At 38.0% G+C, this 21,628-nt stretch overlaps 1 protein-coding gene across 1 annotated transcript in view; it reads left to right on the forward strand.

The window, feature by feature from the left end:
* Nucleotides 1-15,625, forward strand: part of CYP3A89 (cytochrome P450 family 3 subfamily A member 89) — a 34,339-nt gene extending 18,714 nt beyond the window's left edge. Inside the window, 4 exon segments of the mRNA NM_001101651.1 lie at nt 2,753-2,913; nt 5,366-5,592; nt 12,464-12,626; nt 15,074-15,625. Of these exon segments, the coding sequence (NP_001095121.1) occupies nt 2,753-2,913; nt 5,366-5,592; nt 12,464-12,626; nt 15,074-15,169 (647 nt within the window). The 3' untranslated portion in view covers nt 15,170-15,625.
* Nucleotides 15,626-21,628: the final 6,003 nt, after the last annotated feature.

Here is a 21,628-nt window from a genome sequence, read left to right on the forward strand (position 1 = left end):
CATTTGGTTAAAGTTGTGTTTGCTAGCTTAATCTACTGTAAAGTTTTATTTTTCTCTTTGTATTAATAAGTAAACTGTGAGGGAAGCCTTTGAGACTGCGTAAACATTCTCTTTCTCTTCAAATTTCACCTACTAGTTTTATCATCCATTGATGGATTTAGATTGAAACTATTATTACTATGTTAGTTTCAAAATGATGACTTTCTAATTCCACCATTTTTTATACATTTATGAGTTGATGTTCCATTGTAAGGAGAGGTTTCCATTCTCCCTCACTTATTTACTTGTTTATATATTTATGTCAATATGATGATATATTACTAATTTAGTTTCATATCGTTCTTTGTTTTGATGCGCAAATTCTCTCAGGTTTGTCCACTGGAAGCCTTTTCAAGTGGATTCCTGTGTCCTTTCTTCTTCTTCTTATTTTTTAATTTTATTTTTTCAGTAGACTTATTTAGAACAGTTTTAGATGCACAGCAACACTGAGTGAAAGGTACAGAGATTTCCCATATACCACCTTCCCCCAACTATACACAGTCTACCCCACAATAGAAATCCCTACCAGAGTGGTACATTTTCACAATCAATGAACCTACATTAGCATATTATTGCCCAAAGTCCATAGTTTACTTTAAGTTTCGCTCTTGGTGTTGTACTTTCTATGCATTTTTACAAATGTATAATGTTGTATATCCACCATTATAATATACAGAGTATTCTATTTCTTTTCACATATTATTTTCCGAGAACTTCCTTGCTTTCTGATGGAAGACATTCCATGTTTCTCTCCTATTTCTCCCAACCAGCCCTTGGGGAATCAACCAATTCCCCAAGGCACTCTGGTTCTTTGTAAAGATAAATGGCATTTAGAAACCAAAATCTGGGATGTAGGAGTTCTCATTGCTTCCAGGGTTTCTCTGCTTCCAGATCCTCTCAGTTGACAAAGCTAGAACATCAAATATATTTACATGGAACTGATAAACAGAAATGTTTCTATGTCTACCCATAACCAGTGATGTAAACATACTCTGTCTGTCTGTCTCTCAAAAAAGGGCCTAATTTATAGTTTCTTTCCATGACATGATTAGTCCTATATGGTTAATTTCAAGCTGCCAATGGCTTGATAGCCATCTCACAGAATTTTCTGATATTTAACAATTGGTCCTAGAGAGCAGGGATGATTTGAGTCTATCACACCACTAGAAGTATATCTATATCTATGTTTACTTCTATCTGTCTATATGGGCCAATCCAACTTTCTGTGGTGAAGGAAATACTCTTTATCTACCCTGTTCAATACAGTAACCACTAGACACATGTGGCTATTGAACACTTGACATGTGGCCAGTGGCACTGAAAAATGGAACATTATATTATATTTAAATTTAAGTAATTTAAATTTAAATTTAAATAGACACACATGGCTACCACATTGGACAGCACAGCTCTAAACTTTGAGTATCATGAGATTTATGCTAACTGGGGGAAAGGATTTGGTAGTTGAGTTTACCCACAACAGCATCACAGGAGTCATCACTGGGAAGTCAGAACTCTGTAGATCTCTCTTACACTCTTTCTGCAGTATTTTGGTTGTAAATCACATGTTTGTAGCAGGTACCAACCACGTTTATTTCAGTGTCCTAAGTACCTAAATGTCCTAATCTAGTCCCAAGCAAATAGATTAGAGTGTGACCATGCTTAGTTTCTTCCAGGAAAAGGTGAAAATGGAGGCCAACTTATAAACAAAAGGGCTTTTTGCTGAGCATAAAGTAGAGCAAAGAAAGGCATCATGTGCTGAGGAAGTTGACATTCAGGCCATGATTGAATAAACATTGCTGTTCTACTCACTGGACCCTATTTTTCTACATTTCATGCTACCTAATACCCTATATTGACACATTCTTTCTTCCTCTATTGTAGTGATGTTGATTAGACTAGGGTCAATCACCACTCTTCTAGCATTTTGTGTGTCTCTGTAGTTCCTGTATACGTCTGAGATATTCCAATTGAAGACTGGTGCTCAGGTCTTCCATTATCTGATGCCTCTTAAGGTACAATCCATACTTCTCAAGCTAGGTTGTGCTCACAAAACATCACGTCTCATGAAAGTTCACATTTTGATTTGATGGTTCTAGAGTAGGTGTTGAAATTCTGTGTTTCTAATGAGCTCCTAGATGCTGCTTATGCTGCTGGTCCATGGAGAATACTTTGAGTAGCAAGAGTTTATCTGTAGTCCATTATTATTCTCTTAAATTCCCTCAAACGTGTTTAGAGGAAAGATCCTTTAATTTTCTCTACAGTTAAGCCTTAGAATTGCACAGACTTTAACAAATTCTATATTTTAGCTAGTGTAATTTAAGTTTTTCCTGGGGGTAGTGCTATTCCATATTACTTGCAGCTAAAGTACTTTTAGGGTTATCCAAGGGACATACTGATAAGGCTGTGTATGTTAGAGAGAAATGCTATCTCTTAAATTACCTAGCTGTGTTGCTGGGGACCAGTGGCATAACCAGGAGGTGATGGCCAAGAACAGCATAAACTTTAGGGAAAACTGAATTAGGACAATGTTTTCTTTTTCCTGGCTCTGTCAGATAGACATCAGAGTATAAAACACTCCCAACTTGACTCTGAACTGATTTTCTATTATTTTCCTTAGGGGTTTGGGAATTTCATTTGGATTTCTAAGTATCTAAACTGTGATGTTTTACATTGACCTGCTTTACCTAACATGTCTTTCCTTTCCTCTTAGCTCTGTCTGATCTGGAGCTCGTGGCCCAATCTATTATCTTTATTTTTGCTGGCTATGAGACCACTAGCAGTTCTCTTTCCTTCCTTATGTATTTTTTGGCCACTCACCCTGATGTCCAGCAGAAGCTGCAGGAGGAGATTGATGTGACTTTCCCCAATAAGGTGAGTGGATGAGATACTTGGAGAGGGAGGGAGAAGGTGAAGTCTTAGCAAGGATTCTCCTCACCACTTGCTGAGCATAAAGTAGAGCAAAGAAAGTCATCATGTGCTGAGGAAGTTGACATTCAGGCCATGATTGAATAAACATTGCTTTTCCACTCACTGAACCCTAATTTTCTACATTTCATGCTACCTAACAGCCTATTTTTTTTGAAAAAGCAGAAACATCAATTCTTTCACCTACTCTATTCAAGCTGGATCCAAAGAAACAAAAACAAAGGGAGAAACCTGGGCAATGTATGCTACTCAGATAAGTATAAGATCTTTGAAAAAAAGTGCTGGTCCTGGCTTATCTGTTATCTTTTGCCACAATATTGCCAGGTAAAACATCACGAAGCATCAGTGGCATCTAGGAATAATAATTTATTGCTCAAGTGTCTGGATAGTTATCTCCGTTGATTTTGGCTGGACTTGCTTTGATCTGGCTAGTGGCTGATCTAGGCTGGCCTTGTCTAAGCTAGCTCGCAGGACTTAGCTCCACATGTCTCTCAGGCTCCAGAAAGCCAGCCTGAGTGTGCTCTTCTCAGGGCAATAGTAGAGGGCAAGAGCAAGAAGCCCAGTCATATGGGTGCATTTCGAATCTGTGCTTGCATCACACTTAACCAACACTGCATTTGTTCAAAGGAAGCCATAAGGCCAACCCCAGAGTCAGAATGAGAGGGCACCACAAAGTTAAATGGAAAGGTCATGGACAAAGGAAAGAGTTAAGAATTGGGACCATTAGTGCACTCTACCACCCTGGGTAGACTTTGCAGATTAAGAGAAGCCTGGTGTAGAGGAAAGACTATAGGGTATGAAGTAAAAGACATATCTTTGAGTTCTCTGTATGGTTTTGGACAAGTCTTATGAACTTTATGAGTCTTAGGTCCTTCAGACATAAGATAAGAAAACATTTTAGGGGCCATCCAAATTAGAGATTATCTTTTTTCTCTGGTAAAGCCCATATTGGGATTCTTTTGTTTTCAGTATGATGAAAAGGTCACTTAGAGACAGAGACTAGCTAACCATTGTGTCTCCCTTTTTTATAATAATAATTACAAGGATAATAACAACGTGAGTACCTAACATTTGCTTATGAATAAATATGTCTCTTGTAAATGCTTTCTATTTACAAATGAATTAACCTGCACAAAATTCTATGTTAGTCAGGATAGACTAGGTTTAGCCTAAGTAACTGATTATCCCTGATTATCTGGAACATGAGTCCTTCCTGTTGACTGGGGAAAAAAAGGTAGAATGTTGCTTGCTGGCTTTCCAAATGTTTGGTCTCCAAAGTGACATACACCATCTCAGCTCACAGCCCATCAGCAAAGCTAATTTCCCCTAAGTTAAAGTGGGCTGGGAAGTTAGGGGACTACATGGATGTTAGGTGAACAGTGAATGTCTCTGCCACACAACCATATGAAGTGACAACTCTAATTATCTCCATGGAACATGTCAAAAAAAACTGAACTAGAAAGAGATGAAATAACTTTCATATGCTAGTTATATAACTAGTGGTGAAGAAGCCAAGCTATGATTCAGGGTATCAGGCTCCTGAGCCAAACTATTAAGGTCTACAACATTGCCTCGTCAATATAACACCAGGTGATAGCCACGTATTGTCCATACTTTTTTTCTGATCTTTGCCCAAACTGGAATTATTTGTGGTGTATGGAGACCTAGCCTCTGGGGCTGGAGTGCTTGTTTATATCTTCAGAGCTTATAGTCAAATCCTGAAGTGACAATTAGGAGACTGTTTCAGCAACAGAGGATGGGTCTGAGAGTGGGGTTCCAATGTTCTTTAAAACTTTCCCGAGAAATGGTGCTCCCTGGTAGTATCCAATCTTATCCTTCTTTTGTCATGTTTGATTTAGAAAGGAACTTGTTTCTTTCCAAATTATTTATAGAGTTTTTATATAATACTGTGTTTCTTTCGAGATTATATATTTATAAATGGAAGAGTTATCAAATAGGATTTTTTGACTAAAAACTTTATGATAAATAGGGGATTCGCTCTTTTACACATTCTCTTTTCTTGGTACAGATATGTGACCTCTCCTTTGAAAGGAAATCGTGACTTTGGCATATTTCACTTAAGAGTAAGGGTCATAGTATATTAGTCACATGTGTTCACTTGAGAGAGAAAAACCACTACATGGTAATGTGAGGGATTTCAGTCCCTGTTTAGGGTATTGTCCCAACGGTGTCTCATAGACCTAGCTCCTCCACATATCTCAGTGGGCCATTGGGCAGGTCAAAGGATATGATAGATATTAAAATATATATAAATGCTAAGGTTCTTTGTCAAATAAATTATTCTTTTGTGCTCCTACCATTTCAATAGTACTGCAGAGATTGAGTGGAAAGTTGATCCCAAATCTCAGTTTATCAAAACCTCTTTCTTTCTTCCCAGGCTCCTCCCACCTATGATGCCCTGGTACAGATGGAGTATCTTGACATGGTGTTGAATGAATCCCTCAGATTATTCCCAATTGCTGTTAGACTTGAGCGGGTCTGTAAGAAAGATGTGGAAATCAATGGGGTGTTCATTCCTAAAGGGACAGTGGTGATGGTGCCAACCTTTGCTCTTCACAAACACCCAGAGTTCTGGCCAGAGCCTGAGGAGTTCCGTCCTGAAAGGTACAGGGCCCCTGGGAAAGGGAACTCACCTTTATCTAGGTTGGTTAGAGCATATCATGACATCTCTTAGGATAAAGGACAAATGAGTGATTGTACAATCATTTATTTGTACATATTTTTATTTTTGGCATTTTTTTCTTATGACAAGAGTGGTCATTGTCAAAATTTTACAAACTGTGGACTAGAAAAAAGAAAATTATAGCTGCGCACAGTGCCGATACCTTAAGATAGGCCTCATTAACAATGTGATGCATATCCTTGTGGACACTTTTCTCTGTATGTATAGATTTTTAAAAATTAGAATGATAATATATTTTATTTGGATGTGTACTGCTTGCTTTATTTACCAGTAAACTATAAACAACATCATATGTTACTATATATATATGTAGTGTATATATTTGTGTGTGACTGCATGCATTTGCCCTAATTTACTGAACGACTATCTGACTTTGGGAATATAGGGCTTATTTTTCCTCTGTGTTTTTCTGTGCTGTTCTCTTCAGCTCTCTGAATTTACCACCAAAATTTCTGCATTCCATTTTTTTAAACATTGGTGTTGTTTTGGCTAGCACTATTGTGAAAGTGCAGGTAATGACCTGAGAGGTCCTCAACCCTGATGTTTTAAGCAGCCTCATTGATGTTGGAAGTGAACACAGGTCCTCAAGTCCTGTCTGTGGCTGCACTCCTGTGCCAGCTCCCCTCGACTCTCAGTATTGGGTGACCCTTCCAAAATGAAGTCATCTGCTCTCTTGATGTCTGAGACATCCTCCCTGGAGGGATCTTGAGCATGTTCCTCTGGGAATTCAGAGCCAATATCTGAATTGGGCATAGCTTGAACTCTGGAAAGAGCTGATGCTTTTGCATTTATTGCATTGGTGAGAAAAATTTGGAATGCACTTTCTAGGGCACTAGCATGGATCTAGACTTTTATTAGCCCCTGAGTATAAGCTCCCAGATGGCAGGGACCTTGTCTTGTTGGCCATGGTGTCCCTAGTGCTGGCATAGCATCTACACATAGTACTTGTTGAAAGAAGAAGTCAGAGTTGACCAACTCCTCTGTTTTCTGGACCAGGGGACATCTGTGTTTCCTCCAAGCTCAGTGGTTCCCCTCCTGCAGCTTCACAAACATAAAATTAGAGATCACTCACTGTACTTCTCTTGATTCAGTCATTAAACAGAGAGTAAGTGCTTACTGTGTGTCAGGGACTGGGCAAAGCAGTGACAAATCTAAATGTTAAAAATATCCTATTAAGAAGAATTTTTGATATATACACAAATATATGTGTTTTGACATATGCATAAGCATATTCTATAGACACAAGTCTATGGAATACTTTTAATGTGCATATATGTGTCTACCACCTGCCCAACAAGCATCAGCGCATGTCAGCTGTATCATCTCACACCACTGCTACCCTTCTCCTGGTTTCCATACTACTTTAAGGCATATCGTGTATAACTATTCCAGAAAGTTCTCCAAAATATAAGGACTCTTTAAAAGTACATAGCCACAATGCCATTATCACTTTCCAGAAATCCACAATTTTTCTTCGTGTAATCACGTATTGAGAAATCAAATTGAATAAAACATAGGTCTAACCTTCAAGGAATTTATAGCCTAGTGGAACAGATAGAGAAGGAAACCAGTGATTATATTACAGTAGAGTAGCATCATATGTCCATGCAAATCATCTGATGTAAGCTATTCTGTGGGAGAGATAGAGAGAAGTGTGGGTAGAGGAAGGGAAGAGAAGAGAAAATAACAATTTAAATAATAGGAGGTATTTCTTCCACTTTTTTCAATAATGTCTTATAGTTTTCAGTGATTAGGTATTGTACCACCTTGGTGAAGTTTATTCCTAGGTATTTTATTCTTTTTATTGAAATTATAAATGGGACTGTATTCTTGATTTCTCTTTTGCTAGTTCTTTATTAGAGTATAGAAATATAACTGATTTTTATATGTTGATTTTGTGCTCTGCAACTTTGCTGTATTTGTTGATAATTCTTAATAGCTTTGGGTCGATTCTTGAAGGTTTTCTGTGTATAGAATCAAGAGATCTGCAAATAATGACAGTTTGCTTCTTCCTCCCAATTTGGATCCCTTTTATTTTTTTGCCTAATTTCTTTGGCTGAAACTTCTAGTACTATGTTGAATAAGAGTGGTGAGAGTGGGTATCCTTGTCTTGTTCCTGTTCTCAGGGGAAGAAGTTTCAGTTTTTTCACCATTGAGTGTGATGTTGGCTATGAGTCTGTCACATGTGGCCTCTATTATGTTGAGCTACTTTCCTTCTATATCCATTTTATTGAGAGGTTTTTTTTTAAATCATAAACGGATGTTGGATCTTGTCAAATACTTTCTCTGTGTCTATTGAGATGATCATGTGATTTTTCTTCTTCACTGTGTTAGTGTGGTGTATCACATTGATTGATTTGTGGATGTTGAACCATGCCTGCATCCCTGGAATAAATTCCATTTGATCACGGTGTTTGATCCTTTTAATGTATTGTTGTATCCAATTTGCTAATTTTTTTTTGAGGATTTTTGCATCTATGTTCACCAGCAATATTGGCCTGAAATTTTCCATTTTTTGTGTTGTTCTTGACTGGTTTTGGTGTCAGGGAAATGTTGGCCTTGTAAAATGAGTTAGAAAGTATCTCATCCTCTTCAATTTTTTTGAAGACTTTGAGAGGTTAGGTATTAAATCTTCTTTGAATGTTTCATAGAACTGATCAGAAAAGCTGTCTGGTCATGGACTTTTGTTTCTTGGGGGGTTTTTGATTATTATTTCAATTCCTTCACTTGTCATTGGTCTATTCACATTCTTTATTTCTTGTTGATTCAGTTTAGGAGGTTCTATGATTCTAAGAATTTATCCATTTCTTCTAGGTTAACCAATTTATAGGAGTATAGCTTTTCATAGTATTATTTTATAATCCTCTATATTTCTGTGATTTGCATTGCAATTTTTCTTCATTTATGACTTTACTCATTTGAATCTTCTCCCTTTTTTTGCTAGTGAGTCTGCCTAAGGGTTTGACAATGTTGTTTATCTTCTCAAAGAATGAGCTCTTTGTTTTGTTGGTCTTTTCTATTTTATTTAAATCTTTACTTCATTTATTTCTGCTCTGATTTTTATTATTTCCTTCCTTCTACTGACTTTGGGCTTTGTTCTTCTTTTCCTGTTTCTTTTAGGCACAGTGTAAAATTGTTTACTTGAGATTTTTCTTGTTTTTTTCCAGATAGGCCTGTATTACTATAAACGTCCTTCTTAGTACCACTTTTGCTGCAACCCATCATTTTTGGTATGTTGTTCTTTGTTTTCATTCGTTTGCAGGTATTTTTTGATTTCTCCTTTGATTTCTTCATTGATCTGATAGTTGTTCAGTAGCATATTGTTTGGTCTCCACATTTTTATGACTTTCCTAGCTTTTTTCTTTTAGTTGATTTCTAGTTTCATGCATTGTGGTCAGAAAAGATGCTTGACATGATTTCAATCTTCTTAAATTTATTGAGGCTTGTTTTGTTTCCCAAGATATGGTCTGTCTCTGAGACTGTTCCATGTACACCTGAGAAGAATGTGTATTCTGCTGTTTTTGGATAGAACATTCTATGTATGTCTATTAAGTCCATTTGGTATAGTGTTTCCTTTAAGTTCACTGTTTCCTTGTTGACTTTGGATGATCTATGCATTGATGTAAGTGGGGTACTAACGACCCTACTAATATTGTGTTCCCAGCAATTTCTTCCTTTAGGTCTGTTAATAATTGCTTTATATACTTGGTAGCTCCTATCTTAGATGCATATATATTAATAAATATTATGTCTTTTTGATGGTTTGTCCCATTTATCATTATATAATGTCCATCTTTGTCTCTTGTTATGTTTTTTGGCTTGAAGTCTATTTTGTTTGTTATAAGTATGACTACACTCGCATTTTTTTGGTTGTCATTTGCTTGCAGCATCATCTTCCATCCCTTACCTTGGAGCCTATGTTTGTCTTTAGACCTGAGATTTGTTTCCTGGAGGGAGAATGTTGCTGAGTCTTGGTTTTAATTCATCCAGCTACACTGTGTCTTTTGATGGGTGAATTCGATCCATTTACATTTAGAGTGATTATTGATATATGAGGGCTTAATACTGTCATTTTATCTTTTGCTTTATGGTTGTTATTTATTTCCATTGTTTTTTTTTTCTTTGTATTTCTGTCTGCCACTTCAGTTGGGTGGTTTTCTGTGATGTTTTTCTCTTCATTTATGATTTGTAACTCGGCTCTGATCTTTTGCTTTGTGGTCACCATGAGGTTTGTATAAAAGATCTCAAAAATTAAGTAGCCCTTTTTCTGCTGATAGCATCTTATCTCCATTAGCTGATGTATGTCCCATCTTTTTCCTCTTTCCCTTCTAGGTTATTGTAGTCACATTATTCTTTTTCTGTGCTGTGAGTTTGTGACCAAATTGAGGCGCTTATAGTTATGTTTGATACTTTCTTTCCCTTTAGCCTTCATGTTATAATTAAGTGTTTACTAACCTATTCTTTTATAGATTTGCCACTTTATGATTCTGCCTATTCATCACCTTGCTCAAGGCTTTGTAAACCTTTGCCTTTGTGTTTCAGGTAAGAAAGTTCATTCGAACATTTCTTGTAAAGCAGGGCCAGTGGCAGTGAACTCCCTCAGATTTTTTTTTTGTCTAGGAAAGCTTTTAGTTCTTCATCATAACTGAAGGATAATTTTTCTAGATAGAGTATTCTTGGCTGATAGTTTTTGCCTTTCAGTGTTTTGAATATATTATTCCACTCTCTCCTAGCCTGTAGGGTTTCTGCTGAGACATGTGCTGAAAACCTAATAGGGGTTCCTTTGTGGGTTATTTTCTTTTTCCTTGCTGTCCTTAATATTTTTTCTCAGTCATTGACTTCTATCAGTTTTAATATTATATGCTTCAGAGAAGGTCTTTTTGGCTTGGTGTAATTAAGAGTTCTATTAAGTTCATGTACTTGCATGTCCAGTTCCTTCCCCAGGTTTGGGATGTTCTCAGCTAGTATTTCTTTGAATAATCTGTCTGCTTCTTTCTCCCTGTCTTCTCCCTCTAGGATACCTATTATCTTTATGTTTTCCTAATTGAGTCAGATATTTCTCGAAGAATATCTTCATTTTTTTAAAAAAGTCAGTTTTCTCTCCTCCACCACCTGAATCATTTCTTGATTTCTATTTTTGAGCTCACTAACTCTCTCCTCCATATGGTCTGCTCTATTTTTAATGCTTTCTACATTATTTTTCTTGCTTTAACTGTGTTCTTCATCTCCAGAATTTCTGTTGTCTTCTTTTTAGAGTTTCCATTTCTGTGGTAAAGTACTTCTTCTATTCATTAATTTTATTCCCGAGCTTATTTAACTTTTTGAGTTTTCTTGTGACTCATTGAGTTTCTTAATGACAGCTATTTTGAATTCTCTGTCAGTTAGATGGTAATCTTCTGTGACTTCAAGATTGGTTTCTGGAGAGTAGTCATTTTCATTCTGTTGTACCATGTTACTTTAGTTTTTCATGATGTTTGATGAAATGATCCTCTGCTGGTGCATTTGTGGTAGTAACCACCTTTCTTATTTGGGTATGGCTTTACTTACTTTGGTTCTGAGATGCTTTTGGTTGTATTTGAGAACCTGCACTTTTCTCCCTCCACTGCCTCTGCTAGAGGCATTGTCAGTGTCCTCCTTGTGCCACTTGTGCTTCTGAGATTGGTGATGGCTTTCTGCTTATGATGTCACTGCCATCTCAGGTGTCACTGCTGAGGTCACCAGGCTGTGAGCATTTCTGTTGCTTCCAGGGTCACCTGGGTCTTGCGTTCCTACACTGGATCTTCATGGGTTCTCCATGGGCTCAGACGCTGGTCTGCTGTGTGCCACTCACACTGCTGCTCCTGGGTTGTCTGACAGAGCTGATTACATCAGTGCCAGGGGTGCTGGGTTCATGGGTGTTGCTGTCACTGCCAGGGGCCTGGGGACCCAGGGACTTGTATGTAGCTCCTGCTGCTGGTGGAGTTGGTGTCAGGTATGCGTCTACTGGGGGCTTGGTCAATGGTTCTATTGTGGTTCCTGAAGCCTATGCTTGCAGGTTCCACCTGCCATCACTGGGTTTGAGCAGGGGCTAAGCTGGGAGAGGGTGTTGTTGCTGCTAATTCATGCATCTTCTGGTCGTTGGCGCTAGCCATTGTGTTTTGAAAACTCAGGACAAGGTACCCCACTGCAGCTGGGGAAATCTGAGTTTCTGCATACAATCCCCACTGTCAGAAAGACTTGACCACTGCCAGGGGAGGGTTGGAGCACATGCATGCTGGATCCCCTGGGAAACAGGAAGTGACACTATCTGGTTTTGCTCAAGCCATGTCTGGTTCCAGTTGTATGAGCCACAGTGCCCTCTTCCTCAGCTCCCACTATGCCCACTGTTTCTGCTCTGCTTGCAGTTATGCAAGCTGCAGTGCCCACTCTTTAGTCTCTACTCACAGTCATGTGAGCTGTGGCACCTGTTTCTGCTCTGCTTGCAGTGACTGTCAGCAGGCGCATGTCCAGCATGAGGATCCACACTCTGAACTGCTGCTGCCAAGGGAGGGGGAGAGGGATGCTCCCCTAGTTCCACTGCTTCCTGGGGTTTCAATCCACCCACCTTCAGATGTACAGATGTGTGGATCTCTTATGTGTCCTGTTGTGCTGTGTATGTAATCCGCTGTTGGTCAATGGATGTCTGATTGATTGTAAATTTGAGGGGAGACACAAAGGGAACAACTCACTCCACTATGATGCTGACTTCACTTTCCTAGCTCTTGTGGTTTTTCTCTTTCATTAACTTGTTTTCATCTACTGTTGTGGAACCAGGTTCAGTAAGGAGAACAAGGACAGCATAAATCCTTATATATACCTGCCCTTTGGAGCTGGACCTCGAAACTGCATTGGCATGAGGTTCGCTCTGATGAACATGAAACTTGCTCTTGTCAGAATGCTGCAGAACTTCTCCTTCAAACCTTGTAAAGAAACACAGGTCAGAGAGCTAATGTTCTGTGTAAATAATGTTTATTTGGGAGTTTTTTTTTTTTTAATCTGGGGCATCTTTCTCTCTATGTAAAAGAATATGTTCTATTCAAAGAGTAATTTATTTATTGCCAGAGAATTTATTTGGAGCCATCTATGACCTTTAGGGCCCTTCAGCTGTGGACTACTAAGTCTGTGGCATTATAAAGACTCAGCCATGAAGGTCATCTAGAGTCAATTCAATTAGCCCGACATGATTATGTGCAGTTCTTTGAACTTGAGCAAAGTTTAAAATTCTATTTCTAGCCCATTGGGAGGAAAGGGAAGTGTTATGCACAGCCATGAAGTGCAGCGATTACCACGTCCTCACTTTTGAAGGATAGTCTTCTCCCCCAGACCTTACAGAAGCTCTGTGAGAGCAGTTCTAAACCATTGTCTATATAATGAAATCAATGGAGAGCTTTAAAAAAATCCTGATGCCTAGGTCATCTCAGAAATTCTAAAATAGTTCATGAGAGTGGGGCTTAAAAACACCCCTGTTGTATCTCATGTGTAGCCAAAGTTGAGAATCATTGATTTAAATGTTTTCTACCAGATGTGAAGGACTCCCACAACCAGGGTCATCCTGGCTATTTGACCTCACCTTCCAGGAACCCTGCTCCAGTCAAGCTGGGCTCCTTTTACATCCTAGTAATAACTTAATGAATGTTTTTCTTGCTCTCCTTCACATCCTGTTCTCACCTTTCAAGTCCTTTTTCAATCCCCACACCCCTCCATGGAGCCTTCCCATCTAGTCCAGAGCCCATTCTCTCCTATGCTCTATCAGTTTCTGCAGGCTGGTATCTCATCAATTGGACCATGAAAGTTAATATTTTGTCATTAAACCATCCTGTTTGGTTCTCTATGTTTTCTTTGTACCTAGGAATGTTTTTAACTTTGTCTGGTGCCATGTAGTCATTCAGTAAATGCCTAAGGAGTGAGTTGAAGTTTATTTACAGCTCTTGGTTACAAATTTTGAACAATTTTATCTTTAAAAATTTAACAAATATGCAGCCAGCCCAGTGGTGTAGTGGTTAAATTTGCGCCCTCTACTTTGGCCATCTGTGGTTCGCAGGTTCAGATCCCAGGCACAGATCCACACACTGCTTATCAAGCCATGCTGTGGTGGCATCCCACACACAAAATAGAGGAAGGTTGGCACAGATGTTAGCTCAGTGACAATATTCTCAAGCAAAAAGAGGAAGATTGACAATGGATGTTAGCTCAGGGTGAATCGTGCTCACCAAAAAGCAAAAGAAAAATTTAACAAATGATATTTATGTATGTGTGTGTGCATGTGTGTGTGTCTGTCTGTCTTTCTGCAGAGGAAATTCATGTATGCCATTGAAATGATAAAATAACAAGGTTGTATATTTATAGAAAGATCTGGAATCTCTCCTCTGAAGAACATAAATAATGGTTGCCATTGTTTCATATCAAACAAGGCCCTATAATAAGGCTTATTTCTAGGACTCATGCATTTAATATGCAACTCCTCCCCTTATGTAGTGTCTCTGAAGGAGAGAGGAAGATAAAGATGGTTTCTATCTTAGTTTTGGCTTTAGGGCAGTTATGTGGCAGTCCTGTAAGTGTGTCCAAACAGAAGACTCAACTCTGAGAGAAAGCAGGTCTCTGTCACACCTTGGATGGGCAGGCACTCTCTGCAAGCTCCCAGTCATCCACAGGCTGGCGCTTCTCACCCTACATGACAATTTGCTTGCCCTTCAGTCAACTGAGTCCCAAAGATGACTCTGCTGCTGGCTCCACCACCACTGAAAGGGTGACTTGGTGAGGATGGAGCTAAAACTATCAGTCAAAACACTGTAGGTCAGAAATTCCCCATTTGCACTACATGGGGGATCCTAGAGATTAAAAAACAGGCATAATGCTTCACAAAGATCTCTTCCAATCATGAAACTGGATGGGTACCACTAGGATAGGTGACTGAACTCTTTAGAAGTCAAGGATTATTTGTACAATTAAAATGTGTAATCCCCACTCAGGATTAATTGCAAGTTCCAACATACACAAAATTAACTCTATGCTGCTTTTGTAAATAGTTTGCCATAATCCTTAAGAATCTGGTTTAAATTTTAATAGTTCATTCTTTTTACTTAAAATTTATAAAAAATGAACACAAGCCAACATGGTTTTATCTCTGTCTTGGTCTAAAATGGTGCTGCATAAATATTTTGTTGAATGAATGGATGGATGAAAGCTTTCACTATCCACACACACACAGACTTACACACAGATACAGCTTAGAGACTAAGTATAAAGAATTGAAGATATATGATCTTAAAAGTAGTTTTTATATGTTTGTGAAGCACTATTATTCTCAATGTATCTTGTCAACGTTGCTTCTGTTCTTGGGGAAGCTTATAAGTCAATTCTCATATGCTTGTTTAACTGTTGCAGATCCCCCTGAAATTAGGCAATCAAGGACTTCTTCAACCACAAAAACCCATTGTTCTAAAGGTTGAGTCCAGAGATGGGACAGTGAGTGGAGCCTGACTTTCCACAAGGACTTCTGTTTTGTTCTTCAAGGAAGTTGTATCTCAGAACATCAGAGACCTCAATTTACTTTATGAATAAAACCCGGAATGAAGATGGGCTTAACCTACTGTATTTGATGGATGCCTAGAGATTCTTGCATTCTTTGAAATTTCTCAATGCCTATGTAGAGTATTATATGCTGTGTGATATAAAGGAGGGGGCTATATAAGTGTCAGATATATGGACTCAGCTTATCTGGTTCTCACAGGATGAGCTCCATCCACCCCCAGTTAGTACCATCTATTTTTCCTGAGCACTGATCAAGAATAAAACTTTCTCAACAATTTTATCAACAAACTTTAATGAAAAAAAATTATTGTGCTGACTGTAGTAGTGACATTTATATTTCATGTTCATTTTGAATCTACTATGAAGCATTATACTGAGCAAGCCAATAAATAGCTCTTTACAAAAGTATTATCTTATTCCTTTGTGCACATTAAAGGGAATCTACAGAACTGAATCAGTGAGAGCCAGTGACTAAATGTTTTTGACCATCACAATCACTGGTTGGGTGGGGTCTTTTTCAGAAGTCCCATTTGATATGTTGAGATAGGTGAGAGTTAATCTATTGTGACTTTTCCCATTACTTAGAAAGTATATTCATAGTTTAATTCTCCCTTTTTTGGAGCACATATTTTTTGTAACACTCAATTGAGGTACTTATTATTTTATTAGTTTTGATTTAATGTTTTCATCTCATGTCTCTTGACTTTTCTGATGGCAGGAAACAAGTTTTCTTGTACCTCTTTGTGATCCATCCTCATCTTCCAAATGTCTTAACACAATGGAGATCAAATAAAAAAATGGTTGGTTGGTCAATTGATTGGGCAAAAAGGCTACAAGTTTTCTCTACTTTCAGTTGGTATCAGAAACTGCATGGGTTCTTCCTTTTCCTTTTCTGCCCTTTCCTTCCCCTCCTCTTCCCTTCTTGGATGATTCAGTCCTATAGCAAGCAGGTGGGGCACTCAAGGTGGGCAGCCACACACTGGGGGAGAGGGGCAGAGAAAGGAGTTACAGTGCCTCCAAGTCAGAGCAGAGTAGGATGGGGAGGGTATGTACAGGGAATGTCAGTCTGGTATGGGTGTGGGAGGCAAGCAAATTGAGAAGGGGCTCCATGCAGAGGGTTGCACTGGTGAGACTAGCCAAGAGCTTAAATAGGGTGTGGAGAATCCAAGTAGGGCAAGGAGGGCATCCATGAGTGGAAAGTGATGTAGTGAGGATTGGCCACATAAAGGGGGATTGATCAACTATATTAAGGATGATGGAAGCCAGATTTCTCACTGTTGGAGAAAGGAGTCAATGATTTGGAAAGGGAGTAAACCATAATGAATTCTGCAGAGTCAGAGATTGGAACTTAATGTATCAGTAAATTCATGCATTGTAGATGATTGATAGATAGATGCACTTGCACAGGTGTGTGTGTGTGTGTGTGTGTGTGTATAAAAACATATCTCCCCTGCTTCTCTCCACTGATGAGGCTTAGAAATACCAATGAGTACATGGTGCCAAGATCTTGGCTTATAAATATCATTTTCCAGTAAAAGGATTCAGGGCTGCTTGGAGTAATGACTGATTCCAGGGCTGGGACTGGGAAAGTAGAAGCTGAACCTGGAATATCTTGTTGTGCTAGAAAGAAAGCGAATGCTAAACAGTGATGGGCACATGTCAAAAGACACAGAAGCCAACCTGAGGGACTTCCACTAACCAAATCAGGTATAATTTGAGCATCATAATAAAGAATGATGATATGAGATTTTAACACACAGAACAAAATAGGAAAATATTAGTATGTACAGAAATATATAAATAAATGGATAAATTGCACCTTGATGAGGATATTTACACAAAGTGCTGCTGCTCAAAATTCCCATTAATTACAAGGGAGAAAGGGTAACTTCATAGTGGAGAAATATGGCTGACTCTCCCTTAATGAAGTGATCAGAGAGAGAATCACCAGGAACAGGGAGAAATGATTGAGCATCACCTGATGGGATGTAGTGAGAAGAACTCTGTATCAGCTCTGTGACAGTCCTTCCAGGGAAGGAAACCGGAAAGAAATTCTGAACAAGTCAGACAAACCCAAACTGAGGAATGTTCTACTCCTCCTGTCTGACTGGTGTGTCACCTTCAAAAGAGTCAAGGTCATGAAAGCCAAACACCGAGGAAGTGTTCCAGACTGAAAGAGACTAAAGAGAAGTGACATCTAAACACAGCACATGGTTTGGGTCTTTCTGCTATAAAGGACATTGTTGGGATAGCTGGAGGGATTCAATGTGGTGTGAGGGTTAGATGGCAGTGATAACTTTCTGACTTTGATGGTCGTATTGAGGTAAAGTAGGAGAACATCATTTTTGTAGGAAATACAGGGGGTTATGAAGTATCCAGTCGGCAGTTTACTCTGAGATGGATTAGGAAAATAGTTCTCTGAGTAGACTCTCCCTTAAGTTCGTGATTGTGGGAGCAACAGCCACAAAAGCACCTTTTGTCTTTCACAGCTCTCCCCTTCTCTCACCTTAGTCTACTTGTATTATTTTAATCTAAATAGGCAGCACCAAACAATGATTGAGAGATGGGGTTCTCCAAAGCTGGATCTCCTGGATTTTGAATCCTACTTCAGTCCAGGGCTGAGTCTTGACCAATCAGTGGCTTTGGACAAATGCTTAAATTCTCAGGTAAAGTGACTTTAGTTTGGCTAAGGGTGATTCTCCAGTGAATGGGGCAGTTATGAGCTAGTTACAGCCAATACTTCCAGCAACTTCCAGCCAAAAGGACAGCCTAGCCTCCCCAGGAACCTGCAGCAAAAACAACCCTGCCACAACATAAGGACACATGTAGTCCACACAGAGGACACCCCTGGAACTGGTGATGAGAGGGAAGCACACTGCTGGGCCTCAGGGCATCTCTTACATAAGGTCAGTTCTCCAAGATCAAGAGAAATAGCTGACCCACCTAATACATAGATATAAGCACAAAGGAAGAGGAAAAATGAGAAGCAAAAGAATACATTTCAAGTAAGGGAACAGAACAAAACCCCAGAAAAAGAACTGAATGAAACAGAGAAAAAAGTCTACCCAACAAAGAGTTCAAACAGAGTCATAAGGATGTTCACTGATCTTGGGAGAAGAATGGGTGAACTTAGTGAGAATTTCAAGAGAGAATTGGAAAATATAAAAAAGAACCAATTAGAAATGAAGAAGACAACACTGGAAATGAAAATTTCACTAGGGGGACTCAATAGCAGAGTAGATGATACAGAAGAATGGATCAGTGAACCAGATGAAAGACTAGAGGAAATCACCCAAGCTGAACAGATAAAAGAAAAAAGAATTAAGAAGAATAAGTACAGTCAAAGGGGCCTCTGGGACAACATCAAGTACAATAACATCCATGTTATACGTGTCCCAGAAGGAGAAGAGAGAGACAAAGGGGCAGAGAATCTATTTGAAGAAATAATAGCTGAAAACTTTCCTAACCTAAGAATGAAAAACCCCAGGTACAGGAAGCACAGAGAGCACTAAATAGGGTTAACCCAAAGAGGCTCACACCAAGACGCATTATAATTAAAATGTCAAGAATTAAAGATAAAGAGAAAATCTTAAAAGACACAAGAAAAGGCAACAAGGTACATACAAAGGAAACCCCATAAAGCTATCAGCTGACTTCTCAGCAGAAACATTACAGTCTAGAAGGGAGTGGCATGATATTATGTAAAGTGCTGAAAATAAAACCTACAGCCAAGAATGCTCTACCCAGCAAGGTTATCATTCGGAATGGAAGGAAAGATAAAGAGTTTCCCAGACAAGCAAAAACTAAAGGATTTTATCACCAAGAAACCACCTTTACAAGAAATGCTAAAGGGACTTATTTAAGTGGAAAAGAGAAGACCACAATAGGAATAAGAAAATTATTGAAAAAAAAGAGGAATAAAATCACTGATAAAGGCAAATATACAACAAAGGTAGCAAATCAATCATCTATGAAGCTAATATTAAGGTCAAAAGAGAAAAGTACTAAAATTAGCCATTTCCATAATAAGAGGGTAATGGACACACATGCACAAAAAGGAGGTTAGATATGATATCAAAAACATAATATGTGGGAAGAGGGGACTAATAGAGTAGAGCTTTTAGCAAGAGGTTAAACTAAAGAGACCATCAATTTAACACAGAATGCTGTATACCTGGGTTATTATATATCAACCTTATGGTAATCACAAGCCAGAAACCTATAATAAACACACAAAATATTAAGAGAAAGAAACTCAAAAATAATACTGAAGAAAACCATCAAATTAAAAGGGAAGAGAGCATGAGAAGAAGAAAGGAATAGAGAAGAACTACTAAAACACCCAGAAAAGGTATCAAAATGGCAGTAAGTGCATTCTTGTCAATAGCTACTTTAAATGTCAGTGGACTAAATTCTCCAATCAAGTGGCATAGGATGGCAGATTGAATAAAGAAACAAGACCCATATATATTCTGTGTATAAGAGACATGCTTCAAACCTGAAGACACTCTTAAACTGAAAGTGAAGGGATGGAAAAACATACTCCATACAAATGCTAATGAAAAGAAAGCTGGGGTAGCAATACTTACATTGACAAAATAGGCTTCAAAACAAAAGTTATAACAAGAGACAAGGGCACTACATAATGATAAAGGGAACAACCCAACAAGAGGATGTAATACTTGTAAATATCTATTCACTCAATATAGAGCTCCTAAATATATAAATAAATTTTAACAGACATAAAAAGAGAAAGAGTCAGCAACACAATAACAGTAGTTGACTTTAACACTCTGCTTACACCAATAGATAAATAAGCCAAACAGAAGATCAATAAGGAAACATTGGCCTTAAATGACACATTAGACCAGTCAGACTTAGTAGATACATACAGAACATTCCATCCCAAAACCGCAGAATACACATTCTTTTCAAATGCCCATGGAACATTCTCCAGGATAGATCACATATTAGGCAAGAAAACAAGTCTCAATAAATTTAAGAAGATTAAAATAATACAAAGCATTTTTTCTGACAACAATGGTATGAAACTACAAGTGAACTACAGGAAGAAAATTGGAAAAGCCACAAATATGTGGAGATTAAACAAAATGCTATTGAATAACGATTGGGTCCATGAAGAAATCAAAAGGAGAAACCAAAAAATAGCTGGAGATAAATGAATGTGAAAATACGACATACCAAAAGTTATGGGCCACAGCACAAGTGATTCTAATAGGGAAGTTGATAGCAATACAGTCCTTCCTCAACAAACAAGAAAAATCTCAAATAAACAATCTAACATTGCACCTAAAGGAACTGGAAAAAGAAGAACAAAGAAAGCCCAAATTCAGTAGAAGTAAGGACATAATAAAAATCAGAACAAAAATAAATGAAATAGAGACTACAAAATTAATAGAAAAAAATCGATGAAACCAAGAGCTGCTTCTTTGAAAAGATAAACACAATTAACAAGGCTTTAGCTAGAATCATCAAGAAAAATGACTCAAATAAATAAAATAAGAAATGGAAGAGGAGAGATAAGAGCAGACGCCTCAGAAATAAAAAAGATTAGAAAGAACACTATGAAAATCTATATGCCAACAAATTGGATAATCTAGAAGAAATGGATAAATTCTTAGAACCATACAACCTTCCAAAACTGAATCAAGAAGAAATAGAGAATTTGAGTTTACCAATCACCAGTAAGGAGATCAAAACTGTATCAAAAACTTCCCAAAACATAAAAGTCCAGGACCAGACAGTGTCCCTGTTGTATTCTACTAAACATTCAAAGAAGATTTAATATATATTTTTTGCAAATGCTTCCAAAAAATTGAAGAGGAGAGGAAGCTTCCTAACTCATTCTATGAAGTGAACATTACCCATATATCAAAACCAGACAAGGAGAACACAAAAAAGAAAATTACAGGCCAATATCATTGATGAACATCAATGCAAAAATCCTCAATAAAATACTAGCACATCAAATACAACAATACATTAAAAAGGTCATACACGACAATCAAGTGGGATTTATTCCAGGGGTGCAGGGATGGTTCCACATCCACAAATCAATCAAGGTAATACACCACATCAACAAGATGAAGCACAAAAATCACATGATCATCTTAATAGGTGCACAGAAAGCATTTTACAAGATCCAACATCTGTTTATGATAAAAATTCTCAATAAAATGGGTATAGAAGGAAAGTACCTCAACATAATAAAGGCCATAGGTGACAAACACAAAGCTGATAAAATTATCAATGGATTAAAAACTGAAACTATCCCTCTAAGAACAGGAACCAGACAAGGATACTCACTTTCACAACTCTTATTTAACATAATATTGGAAGTCATAGCCAGAGAAATCAGACAAGAAAAAGAAATAAAAGTTATCCAAA

The sequence above is a fragment of the Equus caballus genome, chromosome 13 (assembly GCF_041296265.1).
Source record: "Equus caballus isolate H_3958 breed thoroughbred chromosome 13, TB-T2T, whole genome shotgun sequence".
NCBI classification, from domain to species: Eukaryota; Metazoa; Chordata; class Mammalia; order Perissodactyla; family Equidae; genus Equus; species Equus caballus.